The 24,858-nt window shown below is 39.0% G+C and overlaps 1 protein-coding gene across 1 annotated transcript; it reads left to right on the top strand.

Moving 5' to 3' along the window:
* The first annotated feature begins 683 nt into the window (after nt 1-683).
* On the top strand, nt 684-24,156 carry HAPLN2 (hyaluronan and proteoglycan link protein 2). Its single transcript, XM_069216851.1, has 5 exons — nt 684-792; nt 10,491-10,844; nt 16,668-16,784; nt 19,707-19,889; nt 23,150-24,156. The coding sequence occupies exons 1-5, from the start codon at nt 705-707 to the stop codon at nt 23,431-23,433; spliced, it is 1,026 nt and encodes a 341-aa protein (XP_069072952.1). The 5' UTR covers nt 684-704; the 3' UTR covers nt 23,434-24,156.
* The last annotated feature ends 702 nt before the right edge of the window (nt 24,157-24,858 follow it).

Below are 24,858 nucleotides of genomic sequence, written 5' to 3'. Positions count from 1 at the left end.
ACATAATAGCACAGGAAAGTTGTGCTCATTAGCCCAGTACAAAGCTAGTGGTACGTCTGCACCGTTAAATGTAAAAAAAGACACAGAAACACTGTTTATGCTTGTTGTTCCCCAATTTCAGCCAAGGTGATAATATCACTAATACTGGGATTGCTATTACCGATTCATCGTATTACTGTAAATTTCCTAGGTGTCCCTCATTCTACAGGGGGAGGGGGGAGAGGGGGGTTGAGGGCAATCGTAATTCTCACATAAATATGTCTGAATCAGGATTAGAACTTTGTTGTAATACCACTCATTTTCCAAAATCAAATTCTGCAAGCTAGCACCTGACAAATTTTTTGTGGAAAATACCACATGTTATATTTGTTTTATCAAAACAGTGGAAATATTTGTTATTACTGGGTCATTGTTGATTTCAAGGTGTGGAACTCGGAATGGGGAGCTAATAATGCACCGGGTGAATAGACCATCTCATGGCAATTGGTATTTATTGAATGTGGGTACTACCACCCACAATACTGCCACACTCCTAATGAGTTCCTAAGTGAGGGCCATCCGTGTGAGGGTTATGCTGAACACCTTCTCCTTGGTCAACAAATGTTGGTGCCATTCACTATTAAACATACGACAAAAACCTACAGGGCAAAACATTCCTTGTTTCTTTTTCTTTTTCAGGCAAGTTTCTTACCTTTAGGCTTAGGATGAAAAGGCTGGCTCTCCTGCTGTCTCTCTGCCTTTCATTTCCTCCCAGAGATTCCCATATTTACCACTTGGAAAAAAACTATCAAGGTCAGTAACAACTTTAATTTCAACTTTTCAGCTGTGTGTTCTTTATTAGCTCATAGTCAGCATAAAGGCATCTTTTGCCAGGAGTCTTCTGTGCCTATGAAAGTGTTAAAAGCAGTATCCAGCTGGCTCTTTCTTGATTGGTCCCAGGGTTAGTTTGTCAAATTGAGTTAAGTGTTTGTTAGGCATAAGTTAAATATGAACATCTTGTTTTGCAAATATCCATTGAATCTTCCATACAAATAGAAAGAATGGGTTATTTCAAGCTCAATAGTCACATGGATGGACTGGTTGGAGGATAAGCTGTCTTCTGCAAGATATTTCCTATTCAAACCAATCTCCTGCTAAAAAAAAATGGTACAACGTAGTGTGCCAAACAATTTACAGAATTTCAAGTAGCATAAAATTCTTGATTTTTGTGCATGAATAACTAAAATCTTTCACAGGCCAAACTTGGTCCTGTATATCATAAGTCAGTGTATGAAAGATGTTGTATATGGAAAGAGTACTAAAAATGCAAACGCTTTTCAACACCCCAGGGGCTGTACCATGATGGGTTTTCATGGCTAAGTGCACCTCTTCTGTGCTGTGACTGCACGTGTAAAGTGAATTAATTAACTCAAGATTTCTCTGAGTTAGGGCCCGATGTACCAGTGTTAGCTGGCTGGATGCTGCGTCCTTGGCGGTCCGACCGCCAGATTAGGATGTTGGCGGTTGGACCACCACAAGACCGCAGGCACCATCCGCATCAGAGCTGGCATTGCTGCGGCGGTGTTGGCGGAGCTGGCAGTGGCACCCCCCTGCCGTCTGTATATTAACCTGCTTTTCCGACAATCTTTTCATGGCGGGGACACCACTATGAAAAGGTTGGCGGAAAGGCAGGGAAAAGGCAACTAGAGGGGCCCCAGGACCAAAATGCCAATGACCATGGCATTGTTCTGGCCCCCTGCCGGCATTGTCGGTTGGCGCACTGTCTGCCATGCGCAACATGGGTCATGGCAGACAGTGCGCCCAACTTGCTGGCTGAGCAGTCAGTGCGGCCGCCATTTGTGCTGGCACGCTCTGACAGCTGGGACCATTGCTGGCTGCACTGACCGCACCGCCAGCCCCGCAGGGATGTCGTGGTACGGCGGTCAGGAGGCCGCCGGCTTTGCAGCGTTCTCCTGACCTCCCCCACATCAGTCATAATCGGACCCTTAGTATCTTTATTTTCAAACTGTACAGCTCAGTAACAGAAAGAAGCAAATCCTGCTCACTCTCTTTATAAGTTTAGTTTAGTTTAGTTTTATGCATTTCTAGAGCGCGTAGGTACCCTATGGCATCCCAGCGCCGAAGGTACAGGGAAGAGTTTAAGGAAAGCAGGAAAGACAGGTTAGCGACTGAAGAGAATGGTTTTCAACTTCTTCCTAAAAAGAGATTCAGAAGATTCATGACGGAGCTCAGGAGGTAGGGCATTCCAGAGACGGGCAGCCTTAATACTGAAATAGTTTCCTCCCCATGATCTATTGATGCGGGGTATATGAATCTGCCGGGTAGAAGAAGATCTCAAGTGTCGCGGAGGAGCGTAAATGGAAATACATATTCTGAGGAAATATGGACCTGCAAAGAAAATTCCCTACACAATAAAGTTTATGACAGTTAAGTCTTCTGCTGGAAGTACATTTTCACCTTTAAGATCTGCTTCTAGTGTTTTCTCATATATTATTACATTTCACAAACTTTCTACCCTTCATAAAATATGCATAGCTGTAAAAAATAAATTATGAGTTATGTATGGTTAGTGACACACTTCTGAAGGACAGCTAACAACCTTGGCACTGCTTGACTAACCTGAACATCACCCTTAAAAAAACACTACAGATATACACAGTTGTGATCACAGAAAATGTAAAACAAATAATTGATGGAATTATGAAGGGACTCTCCAAGTTTACTTTTCACATGTATACTTCCTTAAGAATTTTTGCTCTTCACTAAGACAATCTTATTGAACAGATTAACTGCAAACCATCGATGATACAGTGTCACTCACTTCACTTTTGGTATTTGTCAGGATTTTTATTATATAATAATATTTTTGATTTACATACGTAATGCACAGTCTGCCATTCTTATGACTTCTCCCCCAATGATTCCATTACAAATGCATGTCTCATATTGTTTCTGAGCTGTAGTTTATAGGTAACAGTATGAGTATAGCTGATATTTATTTTTTAATTTTTCAAACTGAGTGGTTCAGTTTGATCTTCATTTAGATGTTTGCATAAATATATTTTTGTATCATGGTGCAGTAATACGTCCCATCTCTGTTCCACCTTTTTTAAGATAATGAGCCCCTTAACATTTAAAGCAATTGTGGTACAAAAGCACATGTCTCAAGTCCAACAAAAATAATATTCTCAATAGAAAAACAGATTCACTGTGATGGTTCTTTGCTCTCATGTGGTATATTACCATTAGCATCGCATAAAAACAAACATTTAATTCACCACATGTTGTTATCTCCAATCTAGTCAAAAATATGATGTTTCTTTCAAAATACGTCTTGATTCCAATGAGACTTTTTGTAAATGGTAGTCCACATTCTTTGCAAGTGCCTCAAATTTTATTTCAGTCCTGATACTATTGTTTCTAAAAGGAGAGTTTTAGCATCTTTATATAGTGCACATAGAAGCATCAGTATTGGATGTTCCTCTAAACTATTCTCCTGTTAATTCTTTAAACATAAGTTTGTATACAATGGTGAATTATTTCAACAATACACTTCATGATTCAAAAAGTAGGACCATGATCAAATTTTTGTAACCTCCTTCCTGTTTCAAACATCTGTGTTTATGTGATGGAAAGTGATCTTATGCCATATATTTATACACATAAAGTCTCAATTTGCATATGAGTTTCTAGAAAGCATCTTCTAAATTTTAAATCCTGTGAGTACAAGGATCAAATGCATGAACCCATGAGTGATAATATGTACATTCTAATCATTCTATTACCCGTGGGGGACCAAAATGTATCCTATTAATGTGATAAATATATGCTTAAGACCACAATCCAAAACATGATGAAAAGAACAAGCCATGGCAAAATGCCATTCTGTAAGAACTGATCACAAAGACAGTATATGTGGTGGAAAGGGGGGTTGGCTGAAAGCTTGGCCCTAGGCCCTCATTTCAGGAAAATGCACAGAAAACACTGAGTACCAGTGAACAGTCTCACAGAAAACATTCTTAAAGGAACATTCTAAATGGCTTCTCAAATTGCAATCTAACGTATACTATACACAACATAAACAGTCCCTGGACAATATTTGGTTGAAGGGACTGTCCTGTTACCTTTAAAACCACAAAACACCGTAGGCAGCAAAAGTTGCAAAGTTTTTCCTCTGTAAACCAAGCAAACCTTTTTATGCTTTTGCAGGCTTGAGGACAGTTATAAAGTGTACAAGGTATTTTAAAGAATTATGGTGATGAATACTTGCAACCCCCCATTTCTAGAGCAAACATTTTCTTGCAAAATTGTTTGGGCAGGAAAATTCCCAAGCAATTGAATTTAATTAACACATGCTAACTAAATTGACAATTTTCTTACAAATATCACAAATGTTACTGATGAGATCACTGATAACATCATCTATGATATCAGCAATGTCACAAATGACTTCAATAAAATATGATATAATTTCTCTCTTACATAAAGTGGCACACATAGTTCCTTAATTATCACCTCACCTGCATCCTTATTAACTATGTAAACAACAAAACATGTTGTTTTAAAAGTTGGCTCATGATCCAGTTTTGTGTAACCTCCTTCTAGTATTGCCTTCTGTGTTTGTCCGATGGGAAGACATTTTGTGACATTATTTGCTAACATTTACACACTGAAATTTCCTCTTTGGGTGCAAGTTTCTAAGAAGCACTATAACAACTTTAAAAGATCTATTAAAATACCCAGATTGTGATGATGAGATAACTTTAATGAGATGTTAAATTAGGCCATGTTTTTTAAAGTTAAAAAACAGAGTTTATTAGTTTATAGCTGAATATTTAGAGACTCATTTTTACTTGGGTGAAAAATCTGAGCTCCAGTATCAGTACTTTTAAAAGTAGAATTTCTCTGCAATAAGTTTTTGGCAGTAACAGCCACAAGCAGTACAATGAAGTGAGTGAACTGCAGCATTTCTTCTCCACCCATTTCAAAATATGAGGCTATATATGTGACATAATTGATGTAGACCTTGATGATTCGATATATGATTTTACCTGTAGTTTTATCTATGATAGCATTTTTGATTCCATCTATGAAATTATCTGGGAAGTCATGAGCAGTGCATTCTGGAGTATGTGGTATGGTTGCTAGGCTAACCATAATTTGGAAATTCTTGTTTTCTAGGTTATGAATTTTAATCATTTCCCACCAACTGATGTTTTTATGTGAATTTTCATGTTTACTATATAGTACACATTAGAAATAATATGTCCATAGATTGTCCCAGGGGTGAAAGGATGGTCATTTAGTCATGCCCTTATGCCATGTAAATCCAGTTCACCCAATTTAAAGAACAGGCCTGCTGCCTTACTGAGAATTCAAAGGCCCTTGCCCTGTGCACTATACCTATAAAGCAGGGCTTGTATTTTGCAATAAGAACCAGTTTGCATCAGTAAGAATCATAAGATTTTGATCAACCTAGTTAGAAAATGTTGAAACCAGAAATAATCAGTTTAAATAACACCCACTACAGACCTCTGCATTTTTAGGTACATTTGTTAAGTTCAAAATGGTGCACAATAATGTCAAAAACTGGTTTGCAGATGGTGAACAGGTACACAGAATAAACTAATTCATTGGTGGCAGGGACGTGGCTAACCCCATGGTCACTGGTTTGAACCCTTCAGTAGAAATCCACTCATCTTTATTTCATTCCAGGGTCAACATAATTCATATCACTGAGTTGGATAGTAATAAACATCTGGTATATATCTTTCTTATGTAAATGTGAGCGTTACAAGTAAACATATTAGCTTTACAATTGTACACACTACGCTACATCATAGATTTAGCACATTTTTCTGCTACAGGAATATTTTCCACTACTTCTCGCCACCTACCTCTAGTTAGTTGGGTGTCTTCCTGCTGCTGCCACAAAACCACAGAAAGCATTTTGCATGTCAGGGTTTGAAAACAGATCCACAAAGAACATAAACTACTGGAGTAAAATAATTCCTAGCTGTACTTAGCCATTGATGTCCAAACTAAGATGAAAATGTTATTTTACAAATGGGTTCTAACACTGAACTGATAAGACATCTATAAAGGTTTGGAAGCTATTGTTGTTTTAAAAAAACATGTAGACACATGAGAAATCACAAAGGTGCACAGCAGACAGTGGGATGGGTTACTGGTATTGATCCACAAACTATTTTGGGGCTTTGACTTGGTAAATCAGGTCAATGGCAATATGAATAAAGCACCTAATTGTATGACATAATGGACTGCCCACATCCGGCTCTAAAGAATGAAGACACAGCCAAAACAGATGTAACACATTTTATTCAATAAATAATGATCTGTAGACAAAAACGTTAAAATCAGGCAAATATTATTTAAGAAAAGAGCGTCAATTAATGATTTCAACCTCTTTTGATATTCTATTATTCAAAATTATCAATGTCTACAAATGTAGTAATAAATACGTTTATTGGGACTATAGTGCATTAAACTATTTCATAAATAAACCATAAGCAAGAACCTATATCACAACATTAAAAGTACAAAATACTTGAATTTATAAACTTATGGTAAGATAAATCATTAAGATCATAAAATATATTAGTCCCCCATTTCCCTTTCCAATTGCTTGTAAAAATTTCTCAGCTGCAATTATTACATCAAGTAAATGCATAACACAGAAAAACCTTAAGGCTACATAACATGTGTAAATATCATATTTGATCAAAACAGGCTTTAAAAATGTATGTCTTTCTCCAATATAAAACCAACAATCCAATAAAACATGCACGCTAGTCCATTTTATATTTATGTCACATTTGCACTATCCACCAAATCTAAGAGTCATATTGGGTAATTTTATGTCATACTATACGCATTCATGCCCCATCTATATTTCAATATATTGTTTTGCAAGACTGGACCAGGTAAATCTGTAATATATGAATATACATTCTCACTACTCAATAATTCCAATTAATGGGTAACTGATGTATTTGTACCCAAATACCTATAATTATCATCTTTAGATAAAAATTAAACGTTCATATTTAAATCCATCTGTGACATTTTTAAAGGCAATCCTACTGTGGGAGAGTGTAGAGAAAGCAAGATACATAATTTCTTCAAAAGCTTTCTAACACTCACAGCCCACAAGATAGCACTATTTAAGAGCTAATTTTTACAGAAATGAGAAAATGTAACCTCACCACCCATCAGTAGCCTATTCCAAAATCTTAGGCAGAGTTTTATAGAATCATGATACCAAGACACAAGTTTGAGTTCTAACCTTATTGCTAGAACCATGGATGATTGAGGAAGGCCTAGCAATCTTTTAAAGCATTTACCTTTCAACTTGTTCCAATCATAATATCCACTTAAGCAAAAGATCTCCGTGCCATAAAGAACTTTTGTTTGCAATACCTCCTTAAAAAGTTTTTAAACTGGGTCATATCACAGCCTCCATAAGCTTGCTTAAACTTGCGTAACCCCAAAACACAGGGAAGTGTGCATGCTTTAATAGTGTTCAGATGGGATTTCCAATCAAGATTTGACTCAAAAAGGAGGCTGAGACATCTGTACAAGGTAACTTCCTCAACCTTTGCTTCATTAATGACCCAATGATGTTACAAATGGATCTCTTCCTATCTGCCACATTTTTAAAGGGGTTATTCTAACATTAGTTTGAATCAACAATTAAATGAAAGACTTTCCAAAAGAAATTGAACAATGAGGAGGAAGTGAGTCTTAACATAATCTCTAAATACTACAGCAAAAAACTTTGAACATATTATACAGAATCAAATATGCATGGCACAGTAATTTGGAAAAGTTAAAAGGTGGAAGATTAAGCCTACTCATAGAGGAATGTCCACGGCAGTAAAAGTGGTTCAGCACTACATTACAACCCCCTGCATCCCCAATTGTAACCCAATAAAATATCAATAAAACAACACATTTAATCATTTTACCACATAGGGCACCTTCACTGAAAGATTTAGCCATGAATTCTGTGTAATTATGCTACAGTGCATAATTGCATACATTTTCGGAACTGTACGTCCAGTACAGCAACATTCTCAACATTATGCGAATTACACCCTTGTAATTCTTTTCACCTAGGCCTATCAATATAGTAGAATACCCAAAATAACTAAAACACAAAATGAAACAAGTGTGCTTCACACTTGCAAAAAATGAAAAAGGAGACTAGTCAATTTTGTAAGTATCTGGCCACTGCTGATCCCATGGCCTAAATAACCAAAGCTTGAACTCTTCCAAGGGATAAGTGAATTCTGGATAAGCGGTTTAGCATATACAGGGCAGTATCTAAAACATGCAAGGAGAAGGACAGGACTAAACCTGAAGACTGAAGCAGGATATAGAAAATCAGGCCCTGAATTCTAGACAGGTACTCGGTAATGCATGTAGAACACTAAATTAAGCAGACAACACATATACAATACAATAAATAATGGGAGGGGAATTGGAAAGAACAAAGCAAAGAACAACAGACTACTACTACAATAAATGGTAGTTTGTGTACCCCATGGCAAATGATATGTCTGTAACTGGAAAGAGATCAAAATAAGGCAATGAGCAGATATTCTTACATAGTTGTGGTAGATGCTCAGCAGCACTTAAGGGAGAAGATCTTTTAGTGATTCTCAATGCACGAGGCACAAAGCCTCAGAACATACTGGCATTCTTTGGTAAAATAATAACTATGGGTCTGTTTTAGCCATGGGCTGGCTGAGAAAGACAAGGTGGTTGACTATCCTGCTTTTACAGCATCTGGAAAATGGAGCACAACTTTGACATTAGCAGGCACAGCTGTCATGGAAGCTCCTGTCAATGTTGGAAAGGTTTGATGGATGGCTTCATTAAACATAAGGGCAGGACATCCAACATCTCCAAAGTTTTTTTTTTCAAAAAACAAATCCCCTATGTAACAGTTTGATTTGGAAAAATAAAGAAAATAAAAGACTAATGACCCCACATCATCGTAGTTTTCTCTGCTGGCCGTAAAGTACAGGACAAAGAAAATTAAATGCTGTCTACCCTAAAAAGGATGGCCTGTCTTAAGTGCTTCCTCTGAATGTCCCTAATCCTGCAGGCTGTTGGTGAAGGTTTACACTGAAATTGAAATTTTCCTCAGTGTGTGTACATCTAGCTGTCCACCAGACTCACAATTTGTCATGTGGACTTAGAGTTTGGCGGAGCGGGTTTTCCGTTGGCATTGCACCAGAATGCTTCCTCCACCACACTCTAAACTGGCCCGTAAGAGTGGAACACAACCCCATGAGTGGGCACACCCAGATACTCCCTCTCTATTGCTCTCTTTTTCTCCCTCTCACTGTCTCTTTCTCTCTCTCTCTGGAAGAAAACAAAATCATATTTTTACAACTGTGAAACACAAAGTACATTCTTTAGAACTGAACCATATTGTTTCTGTTTCACCTAGTACAATTGATTAGTGAACCTGGTAATAATAAATAAGACTTTGTTCAGCATTAACCAAGGTCATATCAGGGTGCAAGTTAGCTATAGCAATAAACATTAATGTGCTGTGTGAAAGCAGCTCTTACCTCCTCAATCACGGCTGGAATAATGAAGTTCGATAGCTAAGAAATCAGAGACAAATTCACAGGTGAAAACATCATTGATACTTTTCTGTATGTGAGTGTTCCTACTGTACACTCCAAACCATAATAGATACCCTGTGTCAGCGCCAAAGAGTACTGCAACATGACACTATCTACCTGAACACATTGTTCTTCAGACTCAAAAATCTTCCCCCTAACAAACGCCTACAGGCCTGTGCCCTTTCTTCAGTCTGTAGACCTAATTCAATGTTGAGATGTATCAGGGAAACTGGTAGAATTCAAAATCTGCTTCCATATTCTATGTTGATGTGACTTAGATTCTTCTATTTCCTGCCAAGACTGTAAGTAATAACCCCCTTTTTTCAGGGTATGTCCCTTGTATATAGATGTGGGCCGCTTCTCAAAGGATTTTCTGGCAACAGTGTGCCTTATGTGTGACTTAGATGTGACCTAATATGAAATATTCTGGAATAAGACACATTTATTCACAATTAATATTTGGTGATACAAGCAGTTCTTCAGCTCCCATTCTCTTCGTACCACTCTTTGACATCCGCCTCCTTCACCTCTTCTTTCAGAACAATACATCTTCCTCAGGACCTGCATTTAAATTAGAATGGACCAGGCTTGGTACCATGTTGATGTGGTTGGATTCCTATATCACGTTTAGGTTCAGTTCCATTAAGCTGCGGTTGGGGATCGAAATCCTTGCCTTTCATTTACATGAGAACTATAGACATGACTGAAAGTTTGCCCTGACAATACTAGCTGGAATTTACCTTTACCGCAACTTTGCATTTTCCAGCTTTTGCAACACTGTTGCAGACCCTAAACCTAAATGCATCTTTTTTTTATTTCCCTGGCCAGCTGATATACCCGGATTTCGATATTTACTTGACCCTATTCATGAAGTGATCCACACCAAGCGAGGAGACAATGTTACTCTTCCCTGCGTGCTTCGAACGCGTCCCAAGAGCTACAGGGTGAAGTGGACCAAGATCAACCATGCAGATCCACTAGAGGACATCATCCTCATAACCAATGGCCACCACCATAGAAACTACAACCAGATATCGAAGCGGTCATACCTCCGCCGTGGCCACAGGCATGATGCTTCCATGGTCATAACTAATGTGACCCTAGAAGACGAGGGAAGATATCGGTGTCAACTGGTAAATGGACTGGATGATGAGAGCTTAACCTTAACACTACGCTTAGAGGGTAAAGCCAGATGTTCTTAATGCTTATTGTGTAGAAAAATCATTGCTCTTTATTGTACAGTAGGTGTAGGATACAAGAAGTTTCAGGCAATACTGTTTATTTTCACACCCTCTCGTTACTACATACATTACATTCTTCAATACAGATGATCTCTCTTTTCTCCCACTTCTTTGTGAACTATGGTACCAAAGCTCTTGCCACTAAAATATATAGATATCAACCAACTTAAGTACTCAATGTACTTCTATTAATCTTAGACAACCATCTTATGCAGGGATCTTAAGCAGTATTGTAGGCAGGCAGCACTACCTTATTGTCAGGGTCCATGATGGCTCCCTCAATGGCCTCTCGAGGGCCGAAAATAGTCAAGTCATATTCTGTCATTAATGTACTGATAAGAGTGGTGTCCTCCAGGGCATAATCTCAAAGAGATGATTAATAATAGTCACAAAATTCACTCTTGGCCTACTCTGTGTTAGTCACCACCTTCCCATTCACACAGTCAATTTCTAAATGTATTTCTGGCCCCTCCTTGTTTGGAGCTAGGCCAAATTCCTCCCAGACTTGCAAAACTCTGTCTTCAGTTTATACTTACAATTATCATATGTTTGTTTAGGAGACCGATCAGTAGTAATTGTTTATTATAACCTATAGCTCTGCACTTTCAGAACTTGTAACTTGGGTCCGCCTATGATGCTGGTGAGGAATTTAAAAAGTCAGGATGATCATGGTTCAGACCATTGATATTCGAAATATGTACTATCCTACTGGATAGCTGTCCTGTAGGAAAGAACTCCCTGCCATCAATTGACTTTTCAGGACAAAACATTAAAGGTGGTTCGTCTGTCCAATAGTAAACTACTGCAACTAAGGCAAGTAAACCTAGCAAAACCCTGAATCGTAGAACATACCCAGACACGATCAGGAAAATAATTACTGTGCATAATTTAGCAGTGAATTTACCACTGGTGCACTCACTCTATTGATATCACCAGAGATCCACACTATGTGAAGAGGGAACCTGCACTACAGTGGAAATTGATAATAGCAAACAAAATAATGCATGTGGTCACGAAAAACCAGGTGGCCAAGGCACCCTCCACCAGTCAATATCAATCATGAAAGTGGGGGCAGTATTACACATGGTGTCCCATTTGAATCAAGAACTACTGAAAGGGCTCTGTGTATTTAACCACGCCAACCATCAGCTTTGGAGTATAAAAATGTCTTTGTTTGAGATTGTTTGAAACTAGGTGAGTGGTGTGTAATCACCATCACCAAGTGTCCCCCCTCCATCCCTTCGAGAATAAACAGTGATTTGAAGTCCAGTGATAAATGGTTCCATCTGACAACTTTCTCTCCACTCTGAAAGACCCAGTAACCAAACATTACTTCTTCATTTTAAGGCTTCCATATCCCTCAACGTATTCTGATGGTGAACAACCATGACAACAGTCTCACTTAGGGCTTTGCTTCTCCAGTTACATATTCTTCCTATCAATACACCGTCCACTACAATTCTAAGGTTCTGTCCCCATCGTAGACAGGAAAATAATAAGACTGTTCCTGAGTGCATCCATCTTATCATTAAGAGATTTGTTACCTTTGACTGTAAGATGTTTCATGTAAGCAAGTGTGTCCCTAGCTGCACATACATCTCTGGAGAAGTCATTGTCAATCTTGTCCCTCAATCCAAAACCATGCCCAAACAATTGGGACACCAAGAACACCAGCAACACTACTCCAATAATCTATTCCACAAAATGTGTAAATTACTCCTAAGCATCACAATAGGATTCAAGTTGGTCCTGAACACTGTTAAGGTAGCAGAAGAATAAATAGCCAGGTAGGGTGATGTATCAGCTTTCAGAGCATTGACAAAGCGGGGCAGGTCTCCATCCCAAGTGTAATTTTTTTATAAGAACACCACGTACACAAAGTGTGGAAGAAAATACACAAGGTGCAAGTTGAAGTTTGGATGACAATTAATTACATAGTTCAAGAAAAGATAAACATAGTCTATGGGCTGTATGTACACCCACAGGAGTGGTGTGTCTTGATCACACTAAGGAGTGGTGACTTGATAAAGGAACATGATGAGAGAAATTCCACTTCCAGCAGCTGCAAGTAACAGTATTTAGCACCATCAGCATCCCCACTCCTTCATGCCCAAGAGGAGGGAGGTGAACTTTGACACCATCATCATGTGTTACTCAGTACCACACTTTTCACATCCATGCAGAAAATGTTGTTTTGGGAGGCACCACAATTTAGGCATAAGATTGGGTATCCTTGCCAATTGTAACTAACCAGTTTCAGCCATTAAGTGACAAATGAGCTGTAAAGAGACAGTTGTTGGAGAAAAGGACTCATTACATTTAGCATAAGGTAACCTTACAATTGTGGTCATTCCTCCATAGTGGGAGTTGATTCAGATACTCTTTATATCTGTGGCTCAGCAGATGATGGGAATGGGGATGCCCACAAAACACCACTTGATGTCAGTACAAGGGATGTGGGGGACCTTGGTCACAGTGGCTTCGTGGGCAGCCACACCTCCTACACCTCCCACTCACCTCCCACTATAACCCCCATCAGGCAAATAGATGAGCACTGCTCCCACACTGATATTCCAGTGAGGTCTGGCCAGGAGAGGCAACCTCTGCCACTCTAGCTCCTGCTGCTCATGGTACCCTGCGCTTTCCTGTCCAAATAGTTTCTACTGGGACATGTAATACTTAGGGCCAGATGTAGCAAAGGGTTTTACCCATTCTGTGTCTATGGGAAAATGTGTTTGTACATATGGCCCTTAATTCTTCTTCTGTCTTTGCTCCCTTTAGAATGACTACCTAAGTACCAATACAATGCAAGATACATGCCCACTCTATCCCTGATCTCGCTCGTATAATCAAATGCAAGAGCACTGAAGTGAATTTCACTAGCAAGTCACTAGTAATAAAAAATGTTAGGTTTGTCAGAACACAGTGTACACTGAATAACCTACACCCAGCACTGGGCTTCTCCTGAAAAACAATTGTTTCCAAGTGTGTTAATCGAATTAATTTAACTGCAGCAATCTCAGAATGAAGTGATTTGTTAAATGAAGGTAGGGAACTAGAACTTGATTTTTTTTACCGCACATGGAGGGATACGTTGAAACTAGTTATACTGCAGTCTGTATTAGTTAATACGTGCCAAATCACTCACCTTACCAGTTTTGATTTTCTGCAAAAACAAACATTTGTGCTTTAGATATTTATAATTTAACTTGTTTTCATTTGCTTTTCGTGTATTTTAATTGTCTTTCCTATGTTTACATTTTGTACCAGAGTGAATAAAACAAATCAAACTTGCTGCTATTGCCCTAAATTAAAGGTGCAAAGGGTGGTATACTGGTGACCATCATCCATCTATATAGCCAAGACAGATAGTTGTGAAGCTATGAATAGTACATTTATCCTTCATTTTAAGTACTTTAATTATATAGTGGTAGTCATTATTCCAAATGCCATATTTTTTAATGCTGATATTTTGATCACAAAACAATGACATACAATGGGAAATTATATTTTTCTACATTTAAATTGAATTTACCAGATAGGGATAACCTATATTTTGGGCATTAGGTTACCTTCAAATTAATCAGAAGCTGTTGAAGTCAATATTTCTCCTTTTCTAAGCTTAAAGTCTTAATACAATGCCCTCATCATTTCTCTGAGACAAATACAATAATAAATTAATGACAGAAGGCAAATCAAACTCATAGAAAGGTGGGTCATTAATGTCATGCAGACAAATCTATTCATTCCATTAAATCTCCAAGTAGAGCATCTGAGGCTTGGCCCAGATTTGGATTCAGTATTGTTGTATTGAATACATATTTAATATATTTGGATACGGTATCGCTATAATGAATATATATTGAATACATTTGGACCCGGTATCGCTATATTGAGTACATATTGAATACATTTGGATATAGTATTGTTGTATTGAATACATATGTAATACATTTGGATACAGCATTGCCATATTGAATCCATTTGGATGCAGTATCGCTGTACTGAATATGTATTGAATACATTTGGATACAGTATCGCTGTATTGAATACATCTGGATACAGTATCTCTGTATTGAATACATATTGAATACATTTGGATACAGTATCGCTATTTTGAATAATTACTGAATGCATTTCAATACAGTATTGTTGTATTGAATCCATATTTAATACATTTGGCTGCAGAAGCGCTATATTGAATACATATTGAATACATTTGGATACAAGATCACTATATTGAATACATACTGAATACATTTGAATACAGTATCTCTGTATTGAATACATATTGAATTCATCTAGATACAGTATGATTGTATTGAATACATTTGGATACAGCATTGTTTTATTGTCAATCTAAACGTTGTTGGTCTGTTCGTGGAAAAGTAGAGCTATGGGGCCCTATAGACTAAATTTGTTTATGGACTCAAATGGTCGGAATTTTTATTTGTGACTACAGAACCGTTACTTCCTGTGTACTTAACCCATATTAAGCACTGGTAAAATTTAACAACTCCTAAAATAGTCTTGTGACTCGATACCGATTCCGTATTTAGATGGGGTGTGTTGTAGACATACTCTCCAAATGTCGAATCAGTATATCATGTATCAAAGCTTGAGACCGAAATCTCTGGACTCGTGTTGGGGTGGCAAGCCATTAGAACATTACAAACTGGTCTATTGGCACATTGGTTGGTTAGTATAATTCTGTACAAATAGGTCAGCTTTTTCATACATTCATACATTCGGTTATCCATCAATTCATTGGTCCATGCCTGGAACTTCCCTTCTGCAAAATTGAGTAAATTGTAATACCTTCATTTTGATCACTACAATGTTCGTCTGAAGGTGTTTTCTGGAGTGTAGCATCTGCTAATAATCACAAAAAATAATCTGTTTTTATTTCATTAATCCCCCTCCTTTGGTTGGTTGATTGTTTTTGTGCAGCTCAGTCTACAAGCACACCTAGCGCCAACCTCTCAAATTAAGTTTGACTGTGCATTATTCTATACATAGCTGTATCAATTCTGGATAATCATTCCATAGGGAATTGCTTTCTACATCTCAAGCAGTTGGCATTTATGGCAACATGTACAACTTTCAATTGGTCTGGTCAAGTTCACTCAATCACAAATTCACTTACTCATGCACTTACTTTCTAACTAAGTCACTCACTTACCCGTTCACTCATTCACACATTCACTTACTCAGACACTCATCTGCTCACTTACTCACTCACTTGCTTACTCAATCACACATTCCCTCACATTTATCTGTTCACTTGCACATTCAATCACAGACACACTCACTCACTCACACATGAATCACTCCCCCACTCACTCATATTTTCACACATTCACTCACTCGCCCAAACACTTCACTCACTCGCCCAAACACTCACTCTTTTACTCACAGTTCACAAGGATAGACATAATTGAAGGATCTAATCTCATGTCAGAGGACAAACGACCTACTGAGACCTAACAGTACTTAACTCACATCTTAAAAAATAACTCTCCCAGCGATACTAGGAAAGTTAGTCCACTGTGTGGAAATAATGGCTTCTCCCTTCACTGATCATCAAACAAACATGGAAGCAGTAGGAACAAACAAAAACAAGAAGACATTGCCACATCTTTAAGAATGTATTAAAATGTTTGCCTAACGTTTGAGAAGTGGTCTCCAGTGAATTCTAGGATGCAACGTTATGCAGACCCTGCATCTAACATGTTTCTATTTGTTTTATTACCTATAAAACAAGGTGTTGTGTTCCCATATCAGCCAAGCCAGGGTCGCTATCAACTCAACTATTATGAGGCCCGTTTGGCCTGCCAGGAACAGGATGCCAGGCTGGCAACGTACTCACAACTTTACAAAGGTAAACTTACAATACATATTCAGAGACTGAGTCTATTTTATTGCTTTCTGCCAATTACCTTTTCACAGACAGACTATTTTTTGCAACCAAAATGCAGGGAGAGCTTATTACAGATGAGATGCAAAAAACGCAAAGTTAAAAGGATAGTGGACATGCAGCAAAGAAAAAAAGCACCAAAAAACATTTCACATTTTTTTGGCCATCACTTTTTGGTTTTAAAGTTTCGGAATTGTATGCCGACCTCCACAAAATTAACTCCTTTAGAGATGGAAGGGCTTTTGGGAGCTGAAAGTTTCTTTGCCAATTTAGCAAATTGCTGTTCATGTAGCCTAGCAGAGATATTTAGCCTACGCAATACCAACTATTCTCTTAGAACTCATGGCCTATTGTCTTAACTGGATGTAAAATGGTTTTGAAGGTATACTGTGATATGCAATGGTCTGACTTTACATAGAACCCTAAATCCCTTACATTACTGGTCGAAGGTAGAGAGAGGAATCCATTGATCTGTACTATATATTTCTTAGGTGTAAAACAAAAACATCCCAATTACAGATGTGGCTTTACGCAAGGAAATGGCTGTCTGGAACATGTGGAAAAGACCATAGGAAAGGTTGAGGCCCTTAAAATAGTTTTAGACAAAAAGGCCTGAAAGTACTGGGTTATACCATGGAGTATTCAACTCTTTGTAGCTTCTGTTCCATATAGTTTCATCCTATCAATGCCCAGAAGGAGCCACCTACGGATTTAAAGGTTTGCACCAGATGAAATAAAGGACTTTTGCTTTTCATTTTTCCCCATGTATCTTCTACAACTTTTTATTACTTAAAAGCCCTCAGTCGCCTTGCTGTCATGGCAGTCCTCTCCAGGGATGACTTACCGAAGCCAGCTGCCCTTGAGACCAAGGGCGTAATCTATATATTGGTGGAGAGGGAAATCTATTGCAACAGCAACAGTGTTCCCTCCCCTCCAAAATAGTGGTCTGGCCACCCAATTTAAATGAGGCCAGACCATAGTTTGGCCAGGGCATTAACTACTCTGTTGTTCCGATGGAGAATTGGTCATATGTCCAATCGCTCATCCTCAGGATGGGTGAACATTTAGACATTTTTTAATGTGTCACCCATTAAGAGACAGCAAAAAAATAAAACGCTCCCCCCTCGCCAAGGAAGATGACTCCTGCGGTGAAGGGGGCATTATCTTCTTGGTTTCCCAAAAGAAAACCTAGCTTCGGGATGGACATGTTGACGAAGCCTTGCACCAAATTGTAAAAGGCATTGACAGCAACAGCCATGATGGCGGATCCTGGCTATGTTTTAAGGAATGACTGGCTACTTGATGGTCATCAATAAATATGGTGGATGGTACCTCCATCATGGCAAAGTAGTAATTTACTTCCTTGGCCTGACGGTCCATCAGGATCTAAATTAGACTCCCAAGTTCTTATTCCAGGTTGCTCATTACTGTTAATTACATTTTCTGTCTGATTTAAACTCTGTAGAGACAATGGGCCTCATTAGGATTTCGACGGACGGTTTTCACTGTCTGTCAGACCTCTGACGGGGAGGTTGCCGCTTCACTGGGTACCTCCCCGCCGGACCCATTAAGAGTTTCCCACTAGGCTGTCGGGCGGAAACCTAGGTTTCCGCCTGCCAGCCTAGCGGAAAACAGGCTACAGCACTGGCTCTGGCTCGTAATCGAGCCGGCGGAAGTGTAAAGCCAGCAGGATGCACCAGCACCATCGCAATGTTCACTGTGAACATTGCGATGGTGCTGGGCAGCGGGCCCCCTGCACCTGTTCTCAGCCAGCATTTTTATGGCGGTGCCACCAACAGGAAAAGGCTGATGGAAAATGAGTTTGTAATCCACAGCGCTGCCAGCGCTGCCCTGGTGGATTAAGATCTCTGCCACCTCCGGGATCCAAAATCCTGGCAGTTCCCTGACAGTCGGGCCGCCAGGGTTGTTATGTGGCGGTTGGACCGCCGCATAGACGGTGGTCCAGACCACTACTGCGAGTGTGGAGTCGTAAGACTGCCATACTCGTAATGAGGCCCAATATGTCTGAGACTCAAACTACAGGGAGTCTTTAAAATCTTAATGAATACCACAGTCTAACTAGCCTCTATGAGAAACTGCTGCATTCATGTCTATTTAAATCAACTGACTTACCAAAGATGCAGAGCTCCCAAGTCCTGGACCAAAAAGAATATCTAGAGATAATTTTGCAATGTACAAGTCTTACTGAGTGAAAGGCTTTGCCAGTTTCACACTCCATCTTGGTGGTTGTCTCAAGGTGCCTCATCTTTTGTATTATCCAGAAGGGCATGATTTAGGAACACCATCATGAATCACTTTCCAAAAAGGTACAACAGCAAAATATACTCATCAGCCTTTGACCTATGATGTATTGTGTTCATACTTGCACCTGGTACATGGTGGTATTCATCACAGTTCTTCCTGTGAAAGCTCAAAGAAAAAGTTAAGGTGTCTTTTTCGCGATGGGCACGGCTTTTTGGATCCAGATGTGTCACAAAGGCACAGTGGCCACATGTGGCTGCCATTGATATTCTTGCAGTCCTGTCGTAGAGAATGTGAACTGTATTGCTAGATGGTAAATTGAGTATGTGTTATGTCTGAAGAGTTAACTAGATCCTTGTATGGCCTTGGACACCGATTCGCTACACTGATTTCTTGGTTTATTTTTCTTCTGGGTTGGAAACAATCAGAGACCATGGGGGATGGCAGTAACCAAGATATCCTCCTGATCATATGTAGTGTTTCCTAAACTGTCCAAAATACCATTCAGTACCCTTCATTAATTTCGTGTTGAATCTGATTTCAGAATTGTCTTTAAATGGTGGTGATCACTGTACCTCAGGGACCTAAAAAATGTCTCTTTGCTGTGCTACTTTGTTCTTTCAGCTTGGACAGAAGGACTGGAGTGGTGCAATGCTGGCTGGCTCCTGGATGGGACAGTTCATTACCCCATAATCGTTCCCCGAGAGCCCTGTGGCGGAAACATTCTACCTGGAATTCGTACCTACGGCACAAAAGACAAGCTGAGGGACAAATTTGACGCATTTTGCTTCACCTCTGCACTGAAAGGCATGTTGACAAAAAATATCAGCAATTGCAAAAAAACAATTATATGCAAATGAGAGTATTATGAATTACGTGGAGTGTTGCAATATATCACAAAACATACACACAATAATGTTACATTTAGCATGGGTATGTTTTTAATGTGATCTCCAGATTGTCAGAACCCCTGGAATTATGTGGCAGTGCATAACCAAATTGCTTGGGTGTTTTAGCTAAATTATGCTGAAAGGAAAAATAGATTATATAAAATGACATAAAATGTAAATGTAAAAACAACAGATGATGGACAGAATGCAGAACAAATCAAACATTCACCCCCAGTCACAGATCTGGGTTTAATCCATCAGTTTTTTTGCTTGCCATGTCATTCCAGTTTGGACCCAGCCATATGCAAATCAGTCTTGACCCTGTTCCCCATGGGAACAGTCCAGCCTGAACTGACAGGCCAGGTCCTCCCTGCACCAGAAACAAGCATCCTGGGACTGGTTTCAGGGTGCCACCCTTAACCAGCCAGACTAGCTTGAATCTGGTGACGTAGCAAGAATTAAGAGAATGTAAGCAGGCTTGTAGGAAAAAGGAACGGAAATGCAGGCGTAATAATGATAGCAGGGGAAAAGAACACAACATACTGAAAATTGGTGAATATAAAGCCTTAATTTATGGAGAACAATCAGCATATTTTACACTTAAAAAAAATGGTGAAAAATTCAACTAAGGAGTTGTTTCTCCTGTAAACAATGATCTAATATTGAAGTATCCAAAAAGGACCAATAGTAGACAATCTCTGTGTGATTTTTTGTGACTAAGGTGGAAGACATCTATAATGCCTTCACTACAAAAAGAACGCCGGCCCCTTCATTGTCTGGATCATATAATCCGGAGTGAAAACAAGAAGACCCCTCTGACTCTCAACACATGAGGGGTAATATCAGTTCAGATTAAGTAATTTTGTCTTCTTTTTCAATCCTGTCAGCTGATTATGTCCTTGAACTTTTACTGTCAATAAAAATCAGGCTCTCTGTTGTACCCCTGCCCTTCCAAGATTGTGCAGTTGGCATCCAATGTTTTAGCCAACCAACTGACGATTATCTACAACGAGATGAAGCTACTTTCCGAAGGAATGGAAAGTAGCATCTATTCTTCCTTTACAAGAAAAAAATTGCCCCCGTTAGACACTAATAATTATTGGCCAATATCCACCCTTTGCTTTCCTGCCAAGATCATCGAGAAGACACTTAATAAGGAACTGGTAAAAGCTCTTGAATCTAATCACTTGTTGGACCATTCACAATTTGAATTTGGCTTCAGGGCCAAGCATAGCACAGAGTCAGCTCTGATAGTGGCTTCAGAAGATCTGCAGACTACTTTGGAATCAGGATCAACGGCAGCCTTGATCCTGCTGGATCTCTCGGCTGCTTTTGATACGGTCAATTATGCCAAATTGATTGGCTGGCTCTATTCCTTAGGCATCAGGATTTCTGCTTTGGCTATTTTAAAATCCTTTCTCTCAGCTAGACAGCAATTTGTGGCTCTGGACGATTTCTCTTCCTCTACTTTTTCACTTTCATGTGGGGTCCCTCAGGGCTCTTCACTGAGCCCTACGCTTTTTAATCTTTATGTTACCCCCATGGCCACGCTCATTAAAAAGCTTGGATTCTCAGTGGTCAGTTATGCAGATGACACCTAGATAACAGTTTCTGTAGCTGGTAATCCAGAAGATACAGCAAGCAGATTTTATAGCTGCATGCAGGAAATTAGCAACTGGATGTCCAACAACTGCTTAAAATTATATTCCAGCAAAACTGAAGTTCTTTTGTTAGGCAACAATCCTCCCTTTTGGTTCCCTTCCTGGTGGCCTCAGGAACTTGGTGCTCTGTCTTTGCCATTTTCCTCAGTTAAAAATCTGGGCATCTTCTTTGAAGACAAATGATCCTTTAACAAAAATATCAACAAAGTAACTTCCTCAGCTTTTTTGTGCTAAAAATCCTGAGGAAGATTTGTCCATTCATCCCACAAGATATGCAGAAACTGGTGGTTACCACCTTAGTGCTTTCAAAACTTGACTATTATAATGCACTATATGTTAATTTACAACAAGGATGTATCAACAAACTACAAGCCTTGCAGAATTCTTCAGCATGCTTGCTACTTAAGATTCCAAAGTTACACTTGGGCTCTCAAGCCCTGGCTCTGCTTCATTGGTTACCTATTCGTAAGCGCGTTGAATTCAAGGAATTTAGCATTGCAATTTAAGGTGTTGTTCGGCCACGGCCCAAAATATCTGAAAGAGAAATGTATTTGCTACCGGCCTTCCAGAACTTTGCGGTCCTGCTTAGCATTAAATGTAATTGTTCCCAAGATCGAAAGAGCTCATTGGGGAGGTAGAAGCTTCATTTACTGCCAGGAAATGGAACTCCCTCCCTTTTTATTTAAAAAACCATGCAGATCTTAGGGTTTTTAGGAAAGCCCTGAAAACGTGGCTTTTTAATTAATAGCTCTTACCTTTTTCCCTTATTAGGACTTCTGTCATTATATCACACTATCTCCATTGCCTGACCTCTGTCGGGGTAAGGGCCTTTACACAATAGTTGCGCTATAAAAAAATATTTTAATTTAATTTCAGCATTAACTTGTGACCATTGTGAGCAGATGTCCACAAGTGGCGCTTTGTACTTTTAGGTGCAATTTTAAAATTACATTCTCAGGTTCTACGGATTGGAATTTTGTTGATATGGTAGGATTTGATTTATTAACATTTACTCTCTTTTTTTTAAATTGTTTTGGGAGTTTTTTGTGTTGTAATTCCACTTTATTACTGTTTGTGTGCTGCATCAATACTTTACTCATTGTCTCTAAGTTAAGCCTGACTGCTTTTGTATCAAACCACAAGACGGTTAAGCACAGGTTAGTTCAGTGATTTTTTTCGGTTCACCCTAACAAGGCTTGTGGCTACACCAGAGTGGAGCTTCCACCTTCATCAGCTAACAAACCAATTTCTTACAATCTTACAGTCATGTGCTGTCTCCTGATACTTGAATACCTTCTTATTTTTCTTTTTTTAACAAAAGCCCAAAATTATTCCTTGTTTCTGACATGTATGATATTGCTGATTAAATCCGAAATTCTTCCAGAGCAATAGGAAACATTGCATGCAGCTAGTAATGCACAATACCACTATATTGAACCTCAGACACAAACAAAGGTAGAGAGAGTATTGTTCAATCACAAATTAATATTATCTGCCTTTGTCTCATTTTTTACAGGATATGTTTACTTTGTCATGGGGCCAATGAGCTTTAAAGAAGCTGTGCATCGTTGCAGCGCTCAAGGGGCGGAGATTGCCAGGGTTGGACAGTTGTATGCTGCCTGGATGTTTGCGCGACTGGATCGCTGTGATGGGGGTTGGTTGGCTGATGGAAGCGTTCAATTGCCCATCATAATCCCAAGGCATCGGTGCGGTGGCTACCCTGACCCAGGAGTGAGGAGTCTTGGATTTCCAAACAAAGAGCATAGGAAATATGGTGTCTACTGCTATTCTCTAAAATAGGGCCTTTAATATTTCACAAAAGACGTAGTGTGAAGTATGACCTACTGTAAAGAAAACAAGGTGTTTATCCCATAATTGAAAAGCATGGCACATTTATCATCTGGGCTTAATCTGAATAAGTATTTATTGACATGTTTAATAATACTTAGGATGTGATGACCAAGTCAGAATATGGTATTGGCAAAATACTGCTGGTTCCGTAAGACCACCAATATCATATTTTGGTTCATTGTTTCCATCATCTAATAATATTTATTTCCTATTGATTCTTCTACATAAGGGAAGCCATACATAAAGGACCCAAATATGAAGACAATGTGGGTTGGCACGAACATCAACCTGAGGTCAGGGGATTGTGCCCTTAGGTAAGGGCCACATGAGACAGCACACGCAAAAGAGCCTTAGAAGCACAACTTCAGAAAAATCTAACTAGCATTGGAGTTGGGGCTGCCTACTAACAACAGTTAAATCCGTGGTAAATGATGTATAAATCCTATTGCTTCATCATGACCTTACTGTGTGATGCGCTTATGAGCCAGCTCTGATAGTGCCAGGAACCGTGTTGTCAACTTTGACCGATGGATCGTTAGCTTGCTTGAGTGGGCACCATCGAAACCTCTACATATGAACTTCATATTTGTGTAATATTATGTTCTGTTACATTGCTTTGTTTATCGGGGTAGCCCTTTTGTGAGGGTCTGGGAAGGCCATCAATTGAAACTGAAAAAATATTTCCTGATTGTGTGTGTTTATTTCGTTGGTGTTTGGTTTTGTGTGATTAGTACTGTCAAGTTTGGTGTGAGCTATTATATATGCAAGAAATGTATGTCAATGTGTGCATATGTTAAGAGAGAGCTCAGATGAACCTTCAACTTTTGCCAATTCACGACTCATAAAAGAAATCTACAATCCCTCCATTAATTTCCAACTTTCTTTAACAACCCAGTGGCAGAGATCTCTGTGCATGAAGGTATAGAATATTGTAGGAAATGTAGGAAAGACAATGAGGCGTGGTGAGAAAATGGAAAATAATTACTAGATAATGGATAGTATAAAGGGAAATTTAAGGAAGGGTTTATGGTTGGACATGCTAATACAAACACACTCCCACATAAGAGTAGGACAATTGCTATTCATAAAATAAAGTCTATTTCTACCATAGCTGTAATGCTGATAAAACAGGCTTAAATCTTCTTCAGCACAGCTTTTGAGTACGTCAAACACCACACCTAGCCAACCACTGGTACTGTAACACACTCACAAAGAACATAATAGAGGCAAGCGCTAACAACAAATTTGTGCATATTGTTGGAAGAACAGTACTTTTCTATGTTAGTTTATTTTTCCTTTTCCAGTGTAATCAAACTCCATACATGTCGGTCCGTCTATCTATCTATCTATCTATCTATCTATCTATCTATCTAT

This window comes from Pleurodeles waltl, chromosome 12 (assembly GCF_031143425.1).
Source record: "Pleurodeles waltl isolate 20211129_DDA chromosome 12, aPleWal1.hap1.20221129, whole genome shotgun sequence".
NCBI classification, from domain to species: domain Eukaryota; kingdom Metazoa; phylum Chordata; class Amphibia; order Caudata; family Salamandridae; genus Pleurodeles; species Pleurodeles waltl.
Note: the sequence above shows the minus strand (reverse complement) of the source record. Positions and strands in the feature narration are given on the sequence as shown.

Coding starts and splice junctions, on each gene's coding strand:
- HAPLN2 (XM_069216851.1), top strand. CDS start 705: ATGAAAAGGCTGGCTCTCCTGCTGTCTCTCTGCCTTTCATTTCCTCCC. Junction 793..10,490: donor CTTGGAAAAAAACTATCAAG/GTCAGTAACAAC, acceptor TTCCCTGGCCAG/CTGATATACCCGGATTTCGA. Junction 10,845..16,667: donor CTTAACACTACGCTTAGAGG/GTAAAGCCAGAT, acceptor CTATAAAACAAG/GTGTTGTGTTCCCATATCAG.